Consider the following 24,730-nt stretch of genomic DNA (forward strand, 5'->3'; position numbering starts at 1 on the left):
TGTATGGGGCAGATTTTCAAAGGGTTTCGTGCGTAACCCCGAAAACCTGCTCCTGCGCACGCTGAGCTTATTGTGCATAGGCTCGGCAACGCGCGCAAGCCCCGGAACGAGTGTATGTCCCGGGGCTTTGAAAAAGGGGCGGGGCGGGGCTGGGGCGGGGCCGGGGTGGAGCACCGGTCCGGGGGCGGTCCCGAGTCCTCCAGCACAGTATAACTCCTGAAATAAAGATGGGGGGGATTTAGGTAGGGCTGGGGGGTGGCTCAGAAAGGAGAAGGTAGGGGAAGGTGGGGAGGAGCGGAAGGAAAGTTCCCTCCGAGGCCTCGGAGGGAACGGGGAAAGCCATCGGGGCTCCCCTAGGGGCTCGCCTAGGGCTCGGCGTGCACAAGTGTGCACCCCCTTGCGCGCTGACCCCGGATTTTGTAACACGCGCATGTTATAAAATCGGGCATACATTTGTGCTCGCTGGGTAGCGCGCACAAATGTAGGCCACGCGCGCAGGTTATAAAATCTGCCCCTATATGCCCGCGCCATCTTGTGCTTCTACCATGTGACAGGGCTGACCTATGGCACCGGTAGCCCCTGTGACATAGTAAGGGCAAAGGCTAATGGTGCCATTTTGATTACTGGCAGCCGATGGCCCGAGTGCAGGAGGTCGCTCCCGGACCCCCGCTGGACCACCAGGGGCTTTTGGCAAGTCTTGGGGGGACCCTCCTGACCCCCACAAGACTTGCTAAAAGTCCAGCAGGGGTCCGGGAGCGACCTCCTGCACTCAGACCGTCGGCTGCTAGTATTCAAAATGGCGCTGATAGCCTTTGCCCTTGCTATGTCACAGGGGCACGGATACCGTCACATGGTAAGGGCAAAGGGCCATCGGCGCCATTTTGATTAGTGGCAGCCAATGGCCCGGGAGCGGGAGATCGCTCCAGGGACCCCCACTGGACCACCAGGTACCTGTAAAAAGTTTTTTGGGGGGTCGGGAGGGTGGGGGAAGCTAAGGTATTAGTTTTAAAGGGTCGGGGTGGGTTTAGGGGTTATTTTGTGTGCCGTTTTTCCCGCCCTCCCCCAAAACGATAAGAGAACCCCAACGATCAATATCGTGGAGTTTTCCTATCGTTTTGGGGGAGCCCCCGATTTCTGACTATTTTGAAAATATCGTCTGATATTTTCAATCGTCTGAAGCCCGATTCACATCCCTACAATGTACCCACAGACTTTACCACTGTATGGGCTGTTATAGAAATACTCTGCCTATGATATAACAGTAAACTCTTTGTAAAGCTGTCTGTGCATACTTTGGAAATGCTACATGGCACAGAAAAGATGCAAAATTATTTTTAATTATTCTGTTGAACATTTTTTCCCCCTTCACTGCAACTATTTGCTAAGCAGACTTCATTGCTTGTTGCAGAATTCTTGGTGTATCGCAATAACCATGCAGCCTTTCGTACTTTTCAAAGAACATACAAGACCGGTTTTTTCTTTTTTTTTCATTACTTTTGAAATTTTATCTGCTAGCTTTCAAAAGTATTAACCTGTTGTGCCAGTTTTGAATTTTATTAAACTCGATAGGGGCGTCTTCCATACAGCTTTTTCTGAAAGCAACAGCAGGGCTCCAGTTCCACCACTGATCCCGTGCCAGAAGCCGTTGGATGAGCATTAGAGGGGGATGGGGCAGGGGACGGGGGACAGGAAGGAGGACGGTAACTTGCAATGCACTATTCTGGCCGTCAAAGTCAGTTTGTGGTTTTCTTCATTTTCATTATCGTCAGCTGGCTTTATAAAGCCGTCTCAAGAAGGCAAACTTTTATTTATTTTAATGATAAAATAAACATGTTCCACTCTTTTTCTTTGGCTAGACTTTTGTCTTTCATCCTCTGCAGGGTGTGGGAAGCTGTTAAGCCCAGCCATGGACAGAATTATGCATTTGGGGCCAGTGCAAGTTTTTTTTGCTGCCCTGTGCGAACAATTACTGAGCTGCCCCCCCCCCCCCCCCACCATTCATTCATTCTCTGTCCCATGCCCACCAAAAAAAAAGCCCAGCTCCCTTCAGTGATACAAACTTTAAAAACTGACCCCCCCCCCCCCCCCCGCCCCGGATCAATGACTGGTACAAGGTTTTAGGTGCCCCAGGTAAACCTTATAGCCTTGCACAATGCTCCCCCCACCCCATTCCACACACACAGTTAAGAGTTATGCATTTATATTTTACATGAAAAATATCAAAGTACAGTATTCTGAGGTAAAAATCACTTATATTATATTTACATGTACTGCTGTGGTGCCAATCAGAAATCCCTGCAAAAATGACACTTGGCGCCCATATGGTATTAGGTCTATTGTGATGTGCGTTGGGTGTGGGCTTGACCCTCTGAAAAGCCCAAATACACTAATACACTTCCTATTAGGAGAATGCCTCACCCCAGTTACACATGCAAAACATAAACAGACCTGCACGAAGAATAGAGCAATCATAAGGTAGAAATAGAAACGTACAGACAAAAATGGAACAGGAAACCACAAGAAGCCAGATTCTGTATGCAGTGCAACAATGAAAAATCAGAACCATCACCATTCCTCAACCATCAACAAATAAATACATAATCATGATACTAAAAATATACTAATAATATAAATTCAAAAAAAGCGGATGAATAAAAGATCAAATAATTAAAAACTCATACACAAGTTTTTTAAATGTCCCAAACACCAATAAAATATTTCAGAACTGCCAATATATCAAATAACACCTGAAAAATAAAATTAAAAATGATTTAAAAAAAATGTACACTCCCCATATCTGGGGACTTTAGATTTCCAGTCACCCTGAGATTGTTGTGGATTAGTGGGAGTGGGATGCACAAACTTTCTTGTCTCTTTCTTATACACACACACACACACACACAAGCTCATACACATATACACTCCTTCTCAAACCCACAGGCGTTTCCAACTCTTCTTTGGTTGGGATCTATCAGCAGCTCCAGGCCCTCATCTTCATTTCAGCTGCTGGCAGGTTGGATTCCACCTGCAGCCCCCATTCTCTCTCTCTCTCTCTCTCTCTCTCTCTCACTCACTCACTCACTCACTCACTCACACTCACACACACACACACACACACACACACACACACACATCAGTCAAACTCCTACTTACACCCACATACCCCAGGCAGGCTCCCATTCACATCCACCCAAATCCCAAGCAGGCTCCCATTCTCTCACACACACACACACACACACACACACACTTTGTCCATCCCAGGAAGGCTCACATACATACATTTGCACACACATGCACCTCCACCCATCCCAAGCAGGCTCCCATTCACACACCCACTCATCCCAGGCAACCTCACATTCGCACACACACCCATCACAAGCAGCCTCGCATTCACTCACACACAAATGCAGACCAGGCAGTCAGGGTCCATGGGTCATTCCTCCTGCGTTGCTGCTGCCAGCCTGTTCCTTCTTCTGTGTGAATAGCAGCTGTTCTGCAGGTCCTCTTCATGTGCTGGCACCGAGTTAATTAGCATATTTCAGACTTATGTGGATATGTAAGAAAGCTGGAAAAGTAAACAAAACACTGTTTATCTGGATAAGCTCATATTTGGCCTTCTAAGTAGCCGCAAAGGTGCTACTCAGCCAGATAAGGTGGAATTTAGCCGGATAAGTGTGCGCAAATGATATACCTGCCTAGTTGTACTTCAAGTTTTAAAAGGATTATGCAAATACATTTTACTCGTATTATTTACACACAGGGGATTTTCTAACATGTGTGCGGCAATGAAATAACCAGTTTTACCAATTAGTCCACCAGTTCACCCAGTCAATCTGCAACTAGTGGAAACCCTTCTGGCTCCTCAGTCTGACATCCCCCCATTTCACCCAGACCCCTCCCCCCACACTTTCATTTTTTTACTTTAATGATGTTTACTATCAATTACACCAGATATGGAGCAGGAGTAAATATAGGCAAGTAAAAGACTTACGCACTTCACTGTGGCAGGTTGTATAATAGCATTTTATCTGTGTATACTGGCATATGGGCCATTTTTTGTGTGCACATGCTATATTTTACACACTTTTTTTTGAAAATGTTCCTCAATATATTTACATAACATTCAAATACATAATTTCATTCACTTTTTGCCCAAATTTAAGTTTGGGGAAAAAGAGTGCTAAAACTGTGTACAAAATCTGCCAGTTAATTGGTTTACAAAAGGTTGTCAGGAAGGGAAAAAGGAAAGTCCAGTAAGCAAACCATTTCAGCAAAATGTTCTTCATCCAAATTCTTAAGCTTTGCACTTTTGGCCAAGTATTTAAAAGCTTTTTCTGCATGAGGTTTTACTTGCATGATTATTTTCTGTGCAATTAAGCTTTCCTTTCTGATGCTTGAAATTCAGTCCTGGGGCAGCAGATGCACGCTTTTCAAAATTGTGCAAGCAAACTGATTTCCAGACCCTTTTGCAATTTTGTGCCTTACATTTGCCCAAAACTTAATCTGGCCACAAGCCTACATGACTTTATAAAATCACTTTTGGATTAGAATAGGAGGAGAATTATTTTAATTGAAGGCACATTTATTGTTCCTTTTCAATTGACTCAAACAAATGGCATAAATTAACTTGATTAGGTTTACATGCCCAGTAATCGTTGTTAAGGTTTAATCTTGCAATAGAATGGTTTTGGCCATCTTCACTACCATGAAAAAGAAAGTTGTTGGTTTTTTTTTTCTTTTATAGTTTCAGTCTCAAGACTTTGCAGGGAAGTATAGTAAATTGCATATTCGCCGTACTTCCCTGCATGAGAAAAAGAACTTCACAGCCAGGGGTGGCTCAAAGCAATCTGCTGCCTGAGGTGAAGGATGAAATGGTGCCCCCCCCCCATGGTCCGGTGCAGATGAAATCACCGAGGGCCACTGTAGGGGGAAGGCAAAGGAGGGTGAAGTGACTTGCCCAAAGTCACAAGGAATGGCAATAGGATTTGAACCCTGGCTTCCTTTGTTTGCAGTCCACTGCTCTAACCACTGAGTTTTTGGGCCTATTTTTTTGTTCTCAGTTTTTGGCATACTCACTAGGGGGCGCCGGAGAAATGTTTAATAGAAATAGAACTCCTCCATTCACTATTGCCTGCCTGCAGAAAGTGGACACAATATCCATCTTGGCCATCAAGGCCCCCTGACCATTACTCCGAACTATTCGAAACAACAAATCAAAAGAAGCATACCACACCGCACAGAGGTCACAAGCAATAAAATCATTCACAGGATTACCCTCGGGGAAAGACAAATTCTGTATCAATATAAATTCACCAGGCTCTTTTTTGGAGACCACCACTAAAGGCAACAAAACCATCCCCTGGAACGGGGGTGTTGTGGTTTTGAGGTGTTGGAGTGGATTCTTGGGTACTGCAGTGATGACCACCCACGGGGAGGAGCCCCGTGAGGAACCGAGTACTAGGCTAGACTCTATACACACAGACACAGAGAATTGGTATTTATTATACAGCTTGGTGGTACTGCCCAGGAAGTGGCAGCAGTGAGGTAACCCGGTAGAAGTAGTCCAGGGGTCCTCAGCAGAGGAGACCAGCCCCACACTAGAGTAGATGGTAGGCAGCGCAGGGTAGTAGAGGAAGTCCCGGATGCAGGCTCCCAGCGCTGAGCTGAAGGTGAGACAGACTGACAAGGTTAGATTACTCACAGAAGTAGATAGCTGTATTGATGGAAATCCTGGCAGGCAGTAGTAGTTGAATTGTAGGCACCAAGGCAAGGAGAGCAGGCCCTCGAGGAGAGAGAACCCGGTATCCCCAATAGGTACCTGAAAGAAAGCATAAGAGCCCCCGAGGAGCAGGTATCCAGGTTAGAGATGAATGGCCCCAGAGGACAGAGAGAGCTTCCAACAGCAGCAAGGAAGCAGCAGAGCAGCTTAGACCGGAGGCAGCTTGTTAGCAAACGAAGGGCAGGCTAAATACCTGGATGGCGTGAAGTCACTCGAGGGGGATGCCCCTGAGGTTCCCGCCATGACGTGGATAAAGACATGGGTGGCGTGCACACGTGCACCCTAGGATGCCCTCAGGAGAAACATGGCGAACACCGTCACCGTTGCTGTTCCGAGGATGCTGGAGAGCGCAGCATGAAGACGCGGCAGCAGCCATCTTCCCAAGGCTTGAGGAGAGAGAAGGAAGAAAGGTGAGGCACAGAGGTTGAAGCCGTCTGAGACAGATAGACGCAACAGGGGGTTCCACAAAAGGACCCACAATTCTACCCAATTCAATTCCCCCCACAATTTATCCCTTACAACATTCACCATTTTCTGTACCAAAGGACAATTTTCCCTACCCCCCCCCCCCCCCCATGAACACTGGCCCCAAAAAGGGAATACAAAAACCATACTCAAACCCTTGATACAAAAGAATTGCACACTCAACCCTTGGGTAAACCTCGCGCCAAGGCAACAAAGAGTCCTCACGAATCAGAGTAGATGCCTGCTCAAAGAACTCATTTTGAAGCTCCCTTCGCAGAGGGCCCACCAGTAGCTCCATCACCCGTCCACTTAAGGGATTTGGATACTGGGTGACTGACTCCACAGCTGGAGCACACATCGGAATTTGCAATCTGGGAAATTGCATGGTTGAAACACCAGCAAACATTGGGACACCCATCCCGGTTCTTCCTGCACCAACAGACGTGGGTCCCACCTGAAAGGGCCGCCCACTTGACGCACAATTTACACCACTGACATTACCCACCACAGAGGAAGATACCTTGCTATTCATCTGTGTTAACCACAAACCAACATTCTGGGTACCCCAGGACATAAACTTATTCTCCTCCATACAGTCCTGAAAATCGCTCATTGTAATTAAGTCAAGACCAACCCTTGTACTCTCTACTAGCAGCCAAAATTGAATCAGCATATACCAATAAAGGCCCATACTGTGAAGTGTCATGATGTCCTACAACACTTATGAGATGAAGAAAAGATTGTATCCAGTTAAGAATATTGCACAAAACCTTTTTTTGAGTTCCTGGGAAACGCTCCACACCCCCTTTCTTCTTTTTCTCTTTCCCTTTCCTCTTCCCTCTATGATCTTCTAACAACTGAAAAATATCAATATACTTGCGATGCTGAATCTTCTCCTAAGAGACCTAGATATGTACTCCCATAATTCCGAAAAAGTCACCAAAGCCTGGGTCCCTCTATAGCAGGGGTGGGCAATTCCGGTCCTTGAGGGCTGCAAACCAGTCGGGTTTTCAGGATATCATTAATGAATATGCATGAGAGAGACCTGCATACACACTGCCTCAGTTGTATGCAAATCTATTTCATGCATATTCATTAGGGGTATCCTGAAAACCCGACTGGTTTGCAGCCCTCGAGGACCGGACTTGCCCACCCCTGCTCTATAGGCACCTTTATCCCCTGTCCCTACACCAGCCGGAGACAAATCATGCAAAGAACCCAACGAGGAAGAAGCGGAGGTAGGCAACGAAAAATCGGAGGAACTGGATCTATCACGATTCTTCCTATGCTTAGACTTGTCATGCCTCTTAACCCCCACAGAATCACAGGATTTATCCACAGCAGGTGAGAGACCCTCCTACAAGAGACACACCCTCTGACAAACTCGCCGCAAGAGGAGCAGGAACAGGCTGATCTGCTGCTTCTCTCGCCCCAGATGAACCAACAGCTGTCAACTCACTCTGTTGCGCATGCTCGATTCAACCTCTCCAAGATCTTGGATCAGTGGACCAGATACATTGACCGCTGCGGATGCCGGGTCATTACGCCACCCTTTCTGACATGAGGGACCTGGACCATCGTCAAGTAACGCAAAGAATGAGCCTGTGAAGGAACAAAAGCAGCCGAAGCAACAGGCCCGAAAGGCCCCACCATCCCAGGACCCCCATCAGCCACCCTATTTGACTCAGGCAAAGGACCCCAAGCCGAATAATATCCGGGAGCAGTACACCACCCCCCCTGACCTGGGATGCCGAATGAAACTCCCCCAAAATCAGGATCAACTGGTCAATAACAAGGGGTGCTACCCCAGCTACCTCCACTCTGTGAAGAAAACCTCTTTGAAAACCCAGACCCAACCAAGGTGCCGCGGATCCCTCCCCCACAGCAGGAAAATAGAGTCCCAAATTCTACCATAGCCCCCTAAAATTGGTGATCTGGCCCCTAACCCCTATTCCCCAATCCAGAGGAAAAACAGCACTAGTCAAGCCCCAGAAAGCCCCTCCCCCATCAAACACTCAGTGCCAGCATGCGAAATCCCCCACGCATTGAGGTTACACCAATCAGGCCGCAAACTTCCAGGCCCCACTGATCCCAAATCAGGCACCCCAAATGAGGCCACAGGACTCACAGGCACTGTCGATTGATCCCCTGATGCTGGAAAGAGGCAAAGAAGGCACTGGCAAGGGCTGCACATCTTCAATCACCGAAGCCCTCTCCCCCTGCATGCCTGTGGGATTGCTGCAGCTACGCGCACAGGAGTGCGCGCCCCGGCCTGCAAAGAACGCCTTAGAAACCTGCACCTACTTCAAACAAAGTGGGGCAGGAGGAACAGCTACTCCCGTCCTGCTGATAGGCCAGCACCTCGCGCCATTGGACGCACTTACTAAGTGAAGGCTCGAACCCACCTCAGGTCCTGTTGGGCTGCTCACACCCATGCGATCCACCGACGCCACAAGGAACCACTCGCCTCCCTAATGTCCTCCGCTGCCACAGCCACTTCTGACTCCATGGGAACTAACAGCAACAATCACCGACCGGGCCTCACCATGAACAGAGCCAACACTATGTAACAGCGGCAACATCGGCAGACAAGTAAACTCAGCCCTGCTTCACACACCCCCTAAACCCCAAACTCCTCCCCTTACCCTATGGGCTCAGTGTCCAGGAACCAATCGGCTCCCGACCCCACCATGGTTTGAATTAAAACTGTGCAACGGCTCCTACTCCAACAGACTGGAAATCCAGTCACTACCAACCCCCCACCCCCGGCCTGCTCTTGAAGTGAGCCTGGCACCATATTACTATGAGCAACATTGCACAGGGCCCGTCTGCCCTCCCAAAGTTAAAATGTGGAGAGTAACAATGTATCAACCTGTTGGGCTGATAGCTGTTACCACCTTTTTGTAGAAACCTGTGCACCCCAGACCCTATTTGTATATTCAGAGTTCATTTGTGACATCTGACTGCTAGTAATCCTCAAACAGTAAGAAGTGGATTTCTTGATTGCATTTTGGAGTGAGTTGCTGCTTTGTCTGTGTGAATTCCTGGGAAACAGGAGGGAAGGAGCAGTCAGCCAGAATCAAAGAAGGGACACCCATGCTTAGTGGTTCCCTGACTGGCCAAAAATAACAAAAATCACACCCTTGCCTCTGAACCTGGGTTCACTGTGCCCTATGCTTGACCCAGATTATGGGTGCCATCTCATCCCTCGCCTCAGGCGACAGATTGCCTTGAGCCACCCCTGCATGTCCCAGTATCCCCTACGAGGACTGGCTCATATTAGATATGCTTAGAGACCGTGTTTTAATGACAAACAATAATATAGCAGCAATTTTGTGACTACTGTAGAGGGCGCTTCACATGCTTCTCAGTCATGAACCCCCATGCAGGGCTCAGTTCCCCAATATTGGTGACTTTAAAAACATTTCTGCCAGGAAGTAGTTTGCTGACTTTGAATAAAAATAACACCACCCTTTGTAGGGGTAAAAAACCACAGCTGTGAGGCCATGTGCATCTGTGGAAAAAAAACATACAAATCTCCCCATAGGCAGACACCTCCCTCACCCCACAAACACACACTTGTAATCATGTAGCAGATTATTAGATTATTTAGTGCATATGCAACCTTTACTATACCTTTCCCAATATGCAGATCTGCTTTCTTGGTATCACCAGCATCTGGAATTGCGACAGGGTAGTATCCTGAGCAGGCTTCTACTGTGATTGGCTCAAATTATGGGCAAAAAGACAAAAATGCCTGGCAGCACTTGATTCACCGCAGTGCCTCATTTAAATATGCTTCAGACCAGTTAAGTAGCCCTGTTGCACAAGCAGCAAGAGAAAGAAAAAACAATGTCAAGAAAACCAGAAATGTTTCATTCCTGATGGGGAAAAAACCCCCCCACACTGTAGTAATGACAAGATAAAGGAAAGGAATGCAAGAGTTAGGAAGGATCGGTTTCTAGCAATGTGAGGAGCAGTGTCACTTCGGAGTGACTGGGAGGTCCATCCCCTATAGGATGATTCAGTAGCAAAGTGATATAAATAATGACGCGATGAGTCACCGGACAGAGTCACTGGGAGTTGTTGTAGGAGAAGAAAATAGAGATGTCTCAAAAAGACCCTGCAAGAGCAAGCCAAGAAAGAGGTGGGACTCTGCTCTGGGGTCTCTTGGATGCACAGGAGAGGGTGCTCTACTGTAGGAGTGGTGAAGGGTGGACAAAGGAGGAATCTAAATCCTGCTCTCCAGCAGTCTCTAAAGTTACCTGGCTATATTAGCTAGATAATGCTGAAAACCAGACCAGGTGTAACTTCCTGAGCATGCGTGTGCACATGTGCTGGGACAACCCACAAATTTACATAGCGGGCTTGTGCACTTGGAAAATTTGAGCTGTTTGAAAATTGCCCTCTTAAAGTGGAAAACAATGTTTATGTGCCTCCAGCTCACGTTATGAATGTTGGAAATTGTACATCTGATGATTTTTAGCTTCTGCCTGTGTGCTGATGGAACCTGCACATGGAGGTGGGTGCTCATACTCTAATGAGCATCCTGGAATGCATTAACTGTACACATACCCTAAGCTTAACTTTTAATAGCTAGAACCAGTTTTGGAACAAAAATAAAATCCTAGTGGTACATGTAACTTTCTGGATTCCAAAGCACAAGATAACTAAGCCTTTTTGAAAGTAACATATCTGTCCAAGGAGCAGTAATGTCTTAGATTGTTGTGTAGTGTCAACTTCACATTGATGTCACTGTTGACAGAGGCTCCTGTTATGGGTTTAGTCTGTGCACATTGGTGCTCTGACCTGGGGGGGGGGGGGCGCGCTAATCTCACTGAGGTCTACACTGGGGGATACCTAAGTGGCTTATTCCATATAAACACACACAATTACTGGAATTATACCTGGGAGCTTGAACCCAGGAGCTAATACCCAATACAAAGAGCCACACACAAACTTTGATTCAGTACATCACGGTTCCAAGTATTTAGGAAAGTGAGTTTATTTGAGCAATAGGAGGATAGAACAAAATGAAATCAGACTACACAGAAGTAATGGTAGATGATAATAGAGATGTGAATCGTGTTCCCTATCGTCTTAACGATCGAAATCGTCTGGCAGGAGAAGAAAATCGTGTTTGGCACGATTTTTAAGTTAAAAAATCGTTAAAAATCGTTTTTTTCCGATTAGTGCGCACTAACGGGAGTTAGTGCGCACTAACAGAAAATGATACAATTTGACACTTTTCAGGTCAGTTAAGGTCAGTTTAGGAATGAATATGTATTCCTATTGGCTGCCCTCTTATTTATTCATGTTACCAAGGTTCCCACTGACAGTATATGGGGGATGGGAAATGGAAACAGTTGGTAGCTTGACAAAAAAAGTAATGTGATCAGTCAATGTGACTAGAACTTGTGCCCTAACACTGGCACCAGGGGTGTTGTGATCTTCCTGCACACAGTGCCCTATCCCTATTAATACCAGGAGTGTTGTGATCTTCCTGCACACAGTGCCCTAACCCTGACACCAGGTGTGTTGTGATCTTCCTGCACACAGTGCCCTAACCCTGGCACCAGGGGTGTTGTGATCTTCCTGCACACAGTGCCCTATCCCTATTAATACCAGGAGTGTTGTGATCTTCCTGCACACAGTGCCCTAACCCTGATACCAGGGGTGTTGTGATCTTCCTGCACACAGTGCCCTATCCCTATCAATACCAGGAGTGTTGTGATCTTCCTGCACACAGTGCCCTATCCCTATTAATACCAGGAGTGTTGTGATCTCCAGACTGGCTGGGAGCAGGGATGCAGCTCTGCATGGATTACTGGGACAGGCAGCCCCAGACTGGCTGGGAGCAGGGATGCAGCTCTGCATGGATTACAGGGACAGGCAGCCCCAGACTGGTTGGGAGCAGGGCTGCAGCCCTCCATGGATGACTGGGACAGGCAGCCCCAGACTGGCTGGGAGCAGGGATGCAGCTCTACATGGATTACTGGGACAGGCAGCCCCGGACTGCCTGGGAGCAGGGATGCAGCTCTGCATGGATTACTGGGACAGGCAGCCCCAGACTGGCTGGGAGCAGGGATGCAGCTCTGCATGGATTACTGGGACAGGCAGCCCCAGACTGGCTGGGAGCAGGGATACAGCTCTGCATGGATGACTGGGACAGGCAGCCCCAGACTGGATGGGAGCAGGGAAGCAGCTCTGCATGGATTACTGGGACAGGCAGCCCCAGACTGGCTGGGAGCAGGGATGCAGCTCTGCATGGATTACAGGGACAGGCAGCCCCAGACTGGCTGGGAGCAGGGCTGCAGCCCTCTATGGATGACTGGGACAGGCAGCCCCAGACTGGCTGGGAGCAGGGATGCAGCTCTCCATGATCCGTGATCTGGTGGCCAGTGTGGCTACTTAAAAAATACACTTACCAACAATCAATTACCACATATATTTGAACTGTGTAGTTCCAGCCAGGACCACCTTTCTAAAATGCACAGTGATTGGCAAATTCAACATGCACTAGCATTTCACATGCCTGCTAACAAAAATAATAAACAAACAAGTTCTAGTACATGAGTGATGATCATCACGTTACTTTTTTTGTCAAGCTTCCAACTGTTTCCATTTCACATCCCCCCAACCATTACCTCAGTGGGAACCTTGGTAACATCAATAGATAAGAGCACAGCCAGCCAATAGGAATACATATTCATTCCTAAGTGACCTTTACTGACCTGGGAAGTGTCAACAATTTGTATCATTTTCTGTTGGTGTTCGTGAGTTTCCAGTTCCATTTCCCATCCCCCCAACCATCACCTCAGTGGGAACCTTGGTAACATCAATAGATAAGAGGGCAGCCAGCCAATAGGAATACATATTCATTCCTAACTGACCTTCAGTGACCTGGAAAGTGTCAATTTGTATCATTTTCTGTTAGTGCGCACTAACACAATTTAACGATTTTTAACGATAAATCGTTAGAATTTCTAATGTATCGTGTTCTATAATGATTTAAGACGATATTAACATTATCGGACGATAATTTTAATCGTTGAAAAACGATTCACATCCCTAGATGATAACCATTGCTACATAGATATACAAAGCTTACATGTTTCCAAAGAATCAGCTTGTACCATCATGTCCAGCGCGCTCTTCCCTTTCTCTCTCTCTCTGCTATTTCTCTTTATACACTAAAAATGTTTGTGAAAGCAGTGATGTTCCCTCCCTCTGATTTCTTATCAAATTTCAGGCACAGCTGTGTGTTCTTCATTCTCACTCAGGCTTTAATTTCTAGCTTTCTCAACATAGTTGCCTGTTGGTAAACATTTCACAGTAAATAGGAGTTCACTCAGAGGTTAGCCTGTGGCCTTCAAACTAGTCTGTGTCTGGGTGAAAACTCAGAATCCATCTGGCCTATCCTCTATATACATCTTTAGCAAAAGTAACAAAACAATGACTCCAACAGCTGCTTAGCTGGATAAGTCTGAAAAGTGCTACTGGTTCGTCTATGTAGCGCTTTTCAGACTTATCTGTCTATATAAGATTGCTAGATAAGTAAATAAGTAAGTAAATAAATAAATAACAAAGCGCTGCATAGCCAGATGTCTTAAAATGCTGCTTATTTGGCTAAGTCAGCTGGATAAGTCTAAAAGTGCTATTTATCCGGCTGTCTGATTTAGCCAGATATGTAATGCTTTTTAGACTTATCTGGTAAGCTGACAGCTGGCTAAGACAACTTATCCGACTAAGCAACATTTTTTAAGACTTATCTGGCTATCTTATGTAGCCAGATAAGTCTGAAAGTGCTACTTGAATAGAGAAGTAGAGCTTTTCAAACTTATCCAGATAAGTGCCGCTACGTATCTAGATAAGTCCGAAATTGCACGGCTCGCAGTTTTTACATTCATGAGCATGTCTGCATGCATATGTACTCGTATTTTATAACCTGCACATCATTTACTTGTTGTTATAAACTTCTGTAGCAATTTTGCATGCACCAATATAGATGCACATATGAGCATGCATGAGCAATTTTGAAAGTGAGTATTTTAGTGAACTGTGCCCTGAGCTAAACCCATTCAGTCCGTGTAACTACAATTTAGAGACATATAGCAAAGGATACTGGTTGAGTGTTAAGAAGCTGATTTTGCTATTTTGTCCCAGTTTATGCACTACATGCATTTTATTTTAAGAATATGTTGATAAGCATGCCAGACATTCACTGCCAAGAAGCCTTGATCTCATTTTACATGTTGCATTTTCTAAAAGTAACAATCCCTCAGGTAAAAGACTACCAACAGATGAACTTAACATGCCCCTATTAGATGCTGTGGCTTTTAGCTCAGGACATCCTAATGGGTAGAGGAACCCCTTCATTTTTTGTTTAATAATTATATCTGCTCCGTGTTCTGTCCTGCAGGATCAAAGAACTTTAGGTTCTTCAGAAAATATTGCAAGGAAATTCTCCTCTGTAACTAAAATGAACTTGTCCAAAATGGCCTGTGTTACAAAATAATCTTCTTGTCTATTTTTAAACTTCTGCTAATCTGGGTGCATATAAAAAGTCAAGACTGGCATGCAGTCAGAAAAACCAAGCTGGCAATCCTCTAAGCACAAAATCCAATGTGTCACCTATCTCTTGATATATATGAGGTGCCACGGAGGGTCACATAGCCATGTAGTCCTGTTTGCATTGCAGGAATTTGGGACAGATAGGATGCCAGTTGCGGGAGAAGTAGAAAAGATGTGCCAGCTTCCTGTTACTTGTTCAGCTATGAAGAGCTACCCGTATTTATAGTCACTACCCAGTCCAAAATCAGTTCCAGCAGTCTTCCATTCAGTAATTACTATCCTTTAATAATCTCAAATCACATAGGTATAGTACTCATTGTTGTTTACTCACTGAATATTTGTGATAGCAGTAGGTTAAACTGACGCATGGATTACCTCTTAATATAGCCCAGGTTCCTAGTCTAGGACATCTACTCATTTCCCATTTAGAGGTGAATATCTTTATAACACTTTATACTGAATTAGTCTAGAAAGGGTCTTAAGCATCCTGCAACTTTTACATACATACTAAATTAACATCTCAAGAGACACTCGTGATCTTCTGTGAAATAACAGGATGATTCTAGTAGTCTTACATTTCTAAGGCTTTCTTTATTATTCTTTTTTGTTCATTTGCAGGGGTCCTTTGCCTGCCTGACAGTCTGAACCTTCACAGAGACCAGCAACGGTCCAACAAGCCAGGGGAAGTGCAGATGTTTAGCCAATCAGAATTAAGGACCATAGAGCAGTCGTTGCTTGCAACACGTGTAGGGAGCATCGCTGAACTCAGTGAGTATGAAACGTGCATCTTCATTTTGGTGTCCACAATTTCCTATGAATTTTCTATAGAATTTTCTATGGAATTAATGAACTGCATGGGAACAAATGTTTTGTTTTGTGTTTGTTTTGTTTTTTTAAATTGATCTAAGCATTTATTTTGGCAGGGCACTGAAACAAACATACAGACTTTATTTTGATCCACATATGGCAAAAAAAAAAAAAAAATATTAAAAGTAAGCACCACAAGGGTTTTTTCATTTACATAATTTAAATGACAAATTGTAAAATGAATACCAGTTCTTTGAAGGATGAAAAATTGCATATTTGTCTCACTGAAAGGAAGGTAAATGCCATGTCTGTCATTTGAAACACTGGGGGCCAAATCTGTGGCTCAGTGGCAGTGTTGTATGGAGAACTCAGGATTGATTCCTGGGCCAGGTCTTCCATTCCCTGGCAGCATTCACAGTGCCCTAGGGGAAAAGAGATCTCAGCCCCCCCCCCCCACCAAGTTGCCAGACTTGGATTCCACATTAGTTAGAGTGAAAGCTGCAGTTTGTAGCCCCAAGAATGTGGCTGCAGTAGCTGGGCCAAGTTGGGCAGAGGATATAAAAGCAGGGGGGGAAATAAATCCTCTGTCGTTGTGAACGAAGGCTCGTCCAACAGTGGCCCAACAGAGGCCAGCTCCACTTGAGCTAGAAACCCAAAGGAGTAGGCAAAAACTACTGGGCCTAAGAAAAAGAAAGCCCGCCTGGAAGTGGCCAGCAACCACAGGTTCAGGGTCTATACAGCAACAGAATAGATGGACATTGGTAATCTGAGTCATTCGTTATTATCGGCCATCTGTGACCCAGATTTCCCTTTGCCTGTGTTCTCCTTGCATTAGTACGTTTTCATGTCAGTAAATGCAAGTCCAGTTCATAATTATGTAAACCAGTGGTTAAGATAAAGAAGGGGGGAGGGTAACTTTTTTTTTTGCGAAACATAATAGCTGAGAAAATGCTTTAAAATGTATGGTAAAGTTGGCTGTCGCAGTGTAGGGTTTCAGGATTCCCATACCCAGTAAAGGTTGTCAGCTGCTTGGGGCTGTCAGAGCTCATGCTGGAACCTAGGAGCTAGTGGAAACTGTTAGTGTACAAGATCCAAGGTAACCCAAGAGCTTCATGCTAAGCTAACAGGACAGTTGTGTCAGTATGAATTCAGTAAGTGAGAGAGCAGGTGTCATACCTGATCTCTTTTCTGAGACTGCTCTCAGGTGCCAGGTTAAGCACAGAGAGGACAGGCACACAATTATATGAGTGAGAGAGAGAGAACGAACACGAGTGATTTAGTGAATGTGTGTATAGAGATTTGAACCAAAGGTAAGGTTTAGGCTCAGGATAGGACAGTTAATTTCTAAATGACAATTGACCTGCGTGAACTGATGTCAATCATTTCTTTATAGAATTGAGACTGAGTGAGAGAAAGTTTGAGTGAAATGTATCATATTTGCTAAGCTCCCATTCTCACTAGGGTGAAACTGAGACGTAACCCTGAGTTTAATACATGACCGCTAAGGGTGAAAGGAACAATTTTTTTCCCCAGGAAAAGAATAAATAAATAAATAAATATTAAATAAGGGAAACATTTTCTGTGAAGGTAAACACCTTTTTCAGATGATTAATTTCTTAGCCCAGATAAACAGAGAATCCAAATTGATTTCTGATGGTAATTGTGATCAGACATAACTATTTCTAAGGTATTAATAATATATTAAACTAAGGTGTAACGCCCTTGGGCTTTAAACTAAAAAGGTGACTTCATCTTGAAAGTAATCTTCATAGCTTGTTTGGGTAAATTTACGTCAGAAAGAAATATCTTATAGGATTATCTGATTTAAGATAGTCCTCAGTATTGCATTACAGTGTGAAACTGAGAATTTTCTTTATCTAAGAAAATCCTTGAGGACACAATTGTCAGTGAAGAGAAATAGAATACTGACTGAGCTTGAAATTGTGACTTAAGGGTGATAGTAAAGGTAAAATAAAATTCAGCATAAAGGAACTGGTGACGGAGAGATATTACCAAAAGAGTATACACACAGGATACTTAGCATTATCCACTTCAGTGAGCAAAGTAAAGTAAATGCATGTGCAAACTTGTGACCAAGAGGGCACGTGTGTATGAGAGAGGGTTTTTTTTTTATTTTTTTCTTTCACCTCAAGTTTTTGAATTCCTCTATGCTATAGCTAGAGTAGGGAGATTAAATTACTTTTTTCTTTTCCACAAATAGCTAGCCCACTTCCAGTGAGTTTACAAGGACATACATTGAGGGAACATCTATAGTACACTATCGGAAGAGAAGCAGGTTCACTATAGTGAAGGAACACTCTATTTTAATTAAAGAATAGAGAGGCAATTCAGCTAGTGCCAGGAGACAGCACTCTCAAATCAGACCGGTTGCAGTTCTTCAGGAAGTATCAATCAGAGCCCTTCTAATCACTCTAGCTACGTCCGCTAACAGTGATCCTTCAAACTACTAGAGTTGTGCTTTGGGTAATTTCATGTGGGGCTTCGTTTTCGGGCCCCCCCCCCCCCCCCCCCCCCCCGCAGGAATTTCATTTTTCCCGCAGTTTGGGTTTTTTTTTTTCAGGGCCCCCGATTTTTGAGTTAGTGCACATTATTAGGAGTTAGTGCGTGCTAACTCCCGATAGTGCGCACTAACCTGGCAGAGTTAGTGGGCACTATCAGGAGTTAGCGCGCACTAACTAAAAAATGAATTTTTGCCAAAATTTCAGAAAAAATTCAATCGTTTTTCGGTTCTCCCGACATTGCCTAATTCGGAAAAAATGAATGCACATCCCTACAAACTACACATGCTAACAGCAGCAAAGGGGGATGACGATTCCTTTCTACTAAGTTCAAGCTAAGTATACACTCGCCACAAATGTCTAGCTAGACTGGAACTAACAACATTACAGAGAAAAGCAGAGAGACAGAGAAAGAAATAGAGTAAAGAGACACTAAAGGAGCAAATATAAACTATTGTTTCAAAAATATAAGAAATGAGCACACAATACAGGAAATGTATGACTTACAGAGACTGGAAAGTTCACAGAAAGCCAGTGAGGAAAAGAAAAGATTAAACATAGACATACAGAGACAAAAAGAAAAAAAAATCACCACCTTTCCTTTACCTACCTGTAACCTGGGAATGGTGATCTTGTCCTCCTGTATCTGAAAGCATAATTGAAACACAAAGACTTACATTTCTTACATAACGCTAGTTAATATATTCTTTATAGAGAAAATACTACAGATAAAATTTGTTTAGCTGATTAGTTTATTATAGAGTTAGGAGAACCAGTTCTCAACAGGGTCAGCGAGTTCTATTAAAAATAGAGAAACATTGTGTTTGTGTTGCTAATTCACAGTGTAAGCACAAAGCATTCACAAATTACTGGGGTTTTTTTCCTGATTTGCAATTGTTTCAATAAATGGATAATTTTTAACAATTAAGTTTAGTATTCATATTGATTCCATCTGAATATATTTCTCTTTAAGACACTGTCTTCCCTCTTTACCCCTGGGAGACTATCTGGGTGGGTTTTGCCCCATGTTTCCTGGAATAATACCCAGCAGGAAGAAGAGCAAATATTATTCCTCCTCTCTCAATTAGTACTTTGGTAACATCTGATGGTGACTCCCTTATTGACATCCGAAACCCCAGTAGTTGCAGTTTTCACCACAGCCACTGAAGCAGGAGAGTCACTACCCCAAATTATAACCACATTTACTACAAGATCCAGTGCAGACTTTGTGTGAAACTTGAATTTGGTCTCATGTCCAAATTGTCTGAATTACTAGATTTCACGCATTGATCCGGAGATTTTCTGCACTGAAATCTCAAATGGTATTTATTTTTTTAATGGGAAAAAAACCCCCCAAACCTTATGAATCTATCCTTTAAAGAAACGGGACATTTCTAAAGAGGCCAACTGCATTCTGACCAATCAGATTGCTTGGGATCAGGCCACGCATTCTAATTTACACTAAAATATTTACTTTTATGGCTTTTTAAATGATGGGTGATATTTTTTAGAGGTCTTTTACAATAACTGTCAAATTCAGCAAATTTGCTGTATTGAGCAGGGACTGTCTTTGTTGTGTGTTTATACAGAGCTGCGTATGTCGTGTAGCGCCATCGAAATGTTAAGTAGCAGTAATAGTGATATTGCTCTGTGTTGTCACCATTCTTTATAACATGAGAACATATTGTATTTTGGAACTAAAGTTGTTTTTATTTATGACATTTGACAACTAATGTTTAAAGGAGGAGCTCACATGGCACTTCATAAGACATTTGGACTTTGTCAGTACCGTTCAAACCAAGTTGACAGTTAAAATCGATCCCGGCAGCACTTACCAGAGCATTCATTACTGTACTGGAGAAGCCTGGTAAAGATCTGGCTTCCCCAGCTGCATACAGACCGATATCACTCCTCAATTTCGAGGCAAAACTGTTTGCAAAAATTATAGCAGACCGCTTGGGACGGGTTTTTCCTGACATTATAACGAGCACTCAAGTTGGGTTTGTAAAGGGGAGGGCTATTAGCTTGAACATCAACAAAAACTTTATTGAGAATTCAATCAGACCCCAGTAGGCCACTACCAGACATATAGTGAATTCACTAATACATTTAAAGGAACTTAGACACATTCCTACTCCCATAGCAACCTAAAACTTAACTAGGAACTGATCAAAATTGAGATGAAGGCAGCAGTCCAGCAGCAAGAGGGGGGCTTCCCAGTCTTTTGCATCGAGTGTCACATGTATGATTTTTTACCCACCGGTGAGAAGTTGTACATGTGCATGCGATGCAAAGAGCTCCTGGCTCTCAGAGAACGAATCCGATCTCTGGAGGCTAGAGTGGCAGACCTGGAGGAGCTGAGGGAGACAGAGAGGTATATAGATGAGACCTTCAGGGACATAGTAGTCCAGTCCCAACTTCAGACTGGCAGCCCTGGTGCTGCCTTGGAGGAAGAAGGTCTCATAATGGGAGAGCACCAACCAGGTGTAGCAGGAAAGGATCCTGTAGAAAGGACCTGCTCTCTAGGTGATGCATTGTCCTTTCGCACTGAGGATATCTCCCCAAGGCCTACTGCCCAGGAGGGAAGGGTTAGGTCGGCCGTCATAGTTGGTGATTCGATTATTAGGAATGTAGATAGCTGGGTGGCGGGTGGGCGTGAGGATCGCCTGGTAACATGCCTACCTGGTGCGAAGGTGGCGGACCTCACGCGTCACCTAGATAGGATTTTAGACAGTGCTGGGGAGGAGCCGGCTGTCGTGGTACACGTGGGCACCAACGACATAGGAAAATGTGGGAGGGAGGTTCTGGAAGCCAAATTTAGGCTCTTAGGTAGAAAGATTAAATCCAGAACCTCCAGGGTAGCATTCTCTGAAATGCTCCCTGTTCCACGCGCAGGTCACCAGAGGCAGGCAGAGCTCCGGAGTCTCAATGCGTGGATGAGACGATGGTGCAAGGAAGAGGGATTCAGTTTTGTTAGGAACTGGGGAACCTTTTGGGGAAGGGGGAGTCTCTTCCGAAGGGATGGGCTCCACCTTAACCAGGGTGGAACCAGACTGCTGGCGCTAACCTGTAAAAAGGAGATAGAGCAGCTTTTAAACTAGAACAAAGGGGAAAGCCGACATTCGCTCAGCAGCGCATGGTTCGGAGAGATGTATCTTTAAAGGATACTAATGATGCATTAGAATTAGGGCATCCCGACAGTGAGGTTCCAATTAGAAAAGTAGTCCAAGTGCCTGTAACTAAAAACTCACCTGAGCTAAAAAATTCTAACTTATCCCTATCAATTAAAAAGCAGAATAAAAATACAAACAAAAAACAAACTTTGAAATGTTTGTATGCTAATGCCAGAAGTCTAAGAATTAGGCTGGGAGAATTAGAATGTATAGCAGTAAATGATGACATAGACTTAATTGGCATCTCAGAGACATGGTGGAAAGAGGATAACCAATGGGACAGTGATATACCGGGGTACAAATTATATCGCAATGACAGAGAGGAGCAGTCGGGAGGAGGTGTGGCGTTTTATATCCGGGATGGCATAGAGTCCAACAGGATAAACATCCTGCATGAGACTAAATACAAAATTGAATCTTTATGGGTAGAAATCCCTTGTGTATCAGGGAAGACTACAGTGATAGGGGTATACTACTGTCCACCTGGTCAAGATGGTGAGATGGACAGTGAAATGCTAAGAGAAATTAGGGAAGCTAACCAAATTGGTAGTGCAGTAATAATGGGAGACTTCAATTACCAAATTCCAAAAAATCTCTTAATGAATAACCCCACGAGGGCAGTAAATTAAATTGAGATACGTGGTATTTTTAAATTATTAGAAAAAAATTTTTCGCTGTGCATATCAAAATTTACTTTGGAAATTTAAGGACCATCATACCACCCAGTGCTCACAAGTCAAACTTGCATTTCATGCACTTCATATGGGTCACTTTTAATCAACTGGTCCATGTAGCTCCACTCAATTTTTATGAATTTTTTAAATATTTTTCAAGTAATGAATTTTAAAAGAAGAAGAACTTCCCTTATTCATCCGTTGACGGGGTCATTTTTCCATAGCTGTCGGAGGTACTCGTCCGATGCGCGCGTTTCGCCAAAGTAGCTGCTTCAGAGACGTATATTCAGACTCTCCTGATCCAGCACTCCCCTTGTTTCAACGGGGGATATAAACAGATCTTTAAGCATTAGTAAATTCTTGCAAAAAAGAACTTCAGTGGTGTTAAGGGTCCATCAAATTTTTCGAACCCAACGCCGTCTCTCCGCTCAGAGTTCTTGGCTCAGAGTTTCTAATAATTTAAAAACACCACGTATCTCAATTTAAGACTTCAATTACCCCAATATAGACTGGGTAAATGTATCATCGGGTCACGCTAGAGAGATAACGTTCCTGGATGGAATAAATGATAGCTTTATGGAGCAATTGGTTCAGGAACCGAAGAGAAAGGGAGCAATTTTAGATCTAATTCTCAGTGGAGCACAGGACTTGGTGAGAGAGGTAACGGTGGTGGGGCCGCTTGGCAATAGTGATCATAATATGATCAAATTTGATTTAATGACTGGAAAAGGAACAGTGTGCAAATCCAAGGCTCTCGTGCTAAACTTTCAAAAGGGAAACTTTGATAAAATGAGAAAAATTGTTAGAAAAAAACTGAAAGGAGCAGCTACAAAAGTAAAAAATGTCCAAAAGGCGTGGTCATTGTTAAAAAATACCATTCTAGAAGCACAGTCCAGATGTATTCCACACATTAAGAGAGGTGGAAAGAAGGCAAAACGATTACCGGCATGGTTAAAAGGGGAGGTGAAAGAAGCTATTTTAGCCAAAAGATCTTCATTCAAAAATTGGAAGAAGGATCCAACAGAAGAAAATAGGATAAAGCATAAACATTGGCAAGTTAAATGTAAGACATTGATAAGACAGGCTAAGAGAGAATTTGAAAAAAAGTTGGCTGTAGAGGCAAAAACTCACAGTAAAAACTTTTTTAAATATATCCGAAGCAGAAAGCCTGTGAGGGAGTCAGTTGGACCGTTAGATGATCGAGGGGTTAAAGGGGCACTTAGAGAAGATAAGGCCATCACGGAAAGATTAAATGATTTCTTTGCTTCGGTGTTTACTGAAGAGGATGTTGGGGAGGTACCCGTAATGGAGAAGGTTTTCATGGGTAATGATTCAGATGGAGTGAATCAAATCACGGTGAACCTAGAAGATGTGGTAGGCCTGATTGACAAACTGAAGAGTAGTAAATCACCTGGACCGGTTGGTATACATCCCAGAGTTCTGAAGGAAATAAAAAATGAAATTTCAGACCTATTAGTAAAAATTTGTAACTTATCATTAAAATCATCCATTGTACCTGAAGACTGGAGGATAGCAAATGTAACCCCAATATTTAAAAAGGGCTCCAGGGGCGATCCGGGAAACTACAGACCGGTTAGCCTGACTTCAGTCCCAGGAAAAATAGTGGAAAGTGTTCTAAACATCAAAATCACAGAACATATAGAAAGACATGGTTTAATGGAACAAAGTCAGCATGGCTTTACCCAGGGCAAGTCTTGCCTCACAAATCTGCTTCACTTTTTTGAAGGAGTTAATAAACATGTGGATAAAGGTGAACCGGTAGATATAGTATACTTGGATTTTCAGAAGGCGTTTGACAAAGTTCCTCATGAGAGGCTTCTAGGAAAAGTAAAAAGTCATGGGATAGGTGGCGATGTCCTTTCGTGGATTGCAAACTGGCTAAAAGACAGGAAACAGAGAGTAGGATTAAATGGGCAATTTTCTCAGTGGAAGGGAGTGGACAGTGGAGTGCCTCAGGGATCTGTATTGGGACCCTTACTGTTCAATATATTTATAAATGATCTGGAAAGAAATACGACGAGTGAGATAATCAAATTTGCAGATGACACAAAATTGTTCAGAGTAGTTAAATCACAAGCAGATTGTGATAAATTGCAGGAAGACCTTGTGAGACTGGAAAATTGGGCATCCAAATGGTAGATGAAATTTAATGTGGATAAGTGCAAGGTGATGCATATAGGGAAAAATAACCCATGCTATAATTACACAATGTTGGGTTCCATATTAGGTGCTACAACCCAAGAAAGAGATCTAGGTGTCATAGTGGATAACACACTGAAATCGTCGGTGCAGTGTGCTGCGGCAGTCAAAAAAGTAAACAGAATGTTGGGGAATTATTAGAAAAGGAATGGTGAATAAAACGGAAAATGTCATAATGCCTCTGTATCGCTCCATGGTGAGACCGCACCTTGAATACTGTGTACAATTCTGGTCGCCGCATCTCAAAAAAGATATAATTGCGATGGAGAAGGTACAGAGAAGGGCTACCAAAATGATAAGGGGAATGGAACAACTCCCCTATGAGGAAAGACTAAAGAGGTTAGGACTTTTCAGCTTGGAGAAGAGACGACTGAGGGGGGATATGATAGAGGTGTTTAAAATCATGAGAGGTCTAGAACGGGTAGATGTGAATCGGTTATTTACTCTTTCGGATAGTAGAAAGACTAGGGGACACTCCATGAAGTTAGCATGGGGCACATTTAAAACTAATCGGAGAAA

At 43.9% G+C, this 24,730-nt stretch overlaps 1 protein-coding gene across 1 annotated transcript in view; it reads left to right on the forward strand.

Moving 5' to 3' along the window:
* The window catches only part of BTBD11 (BTB domain containing 11), a 473,288-nt gene that overhangs the window by 278,121 nt on the left and 170,437 nt on the right, over positions 1-24,730 (forward strand). Inside the window, exon 2 of the mRNA XM_029599760.1 lies at positions 15,437-15,586. Within this exon, the coding sequence (XP_029455620.1) occupies positions 15,437-15,586 (150 nt within the window). The remainder of the gene's footprint in view (positions 1-15,436; positions 15,587-24,730) is intronic.

This window comes from Rhinatrema bivittatum, chromosome 4, assembly GCF_901001135.1.
Source record: "Rhinatrema bivittatum chromosome 4, aRhiBiv1.1, whole genome shotgun sequence".
NCBI classification, from domain to species: domain Eukaryota; kingdom Metazoa; phylum Chordata; class Amphibia; order Gymnophiona; family Rhinatrematidae; genus Rhinatrema; species Rhinatrema bivittatum.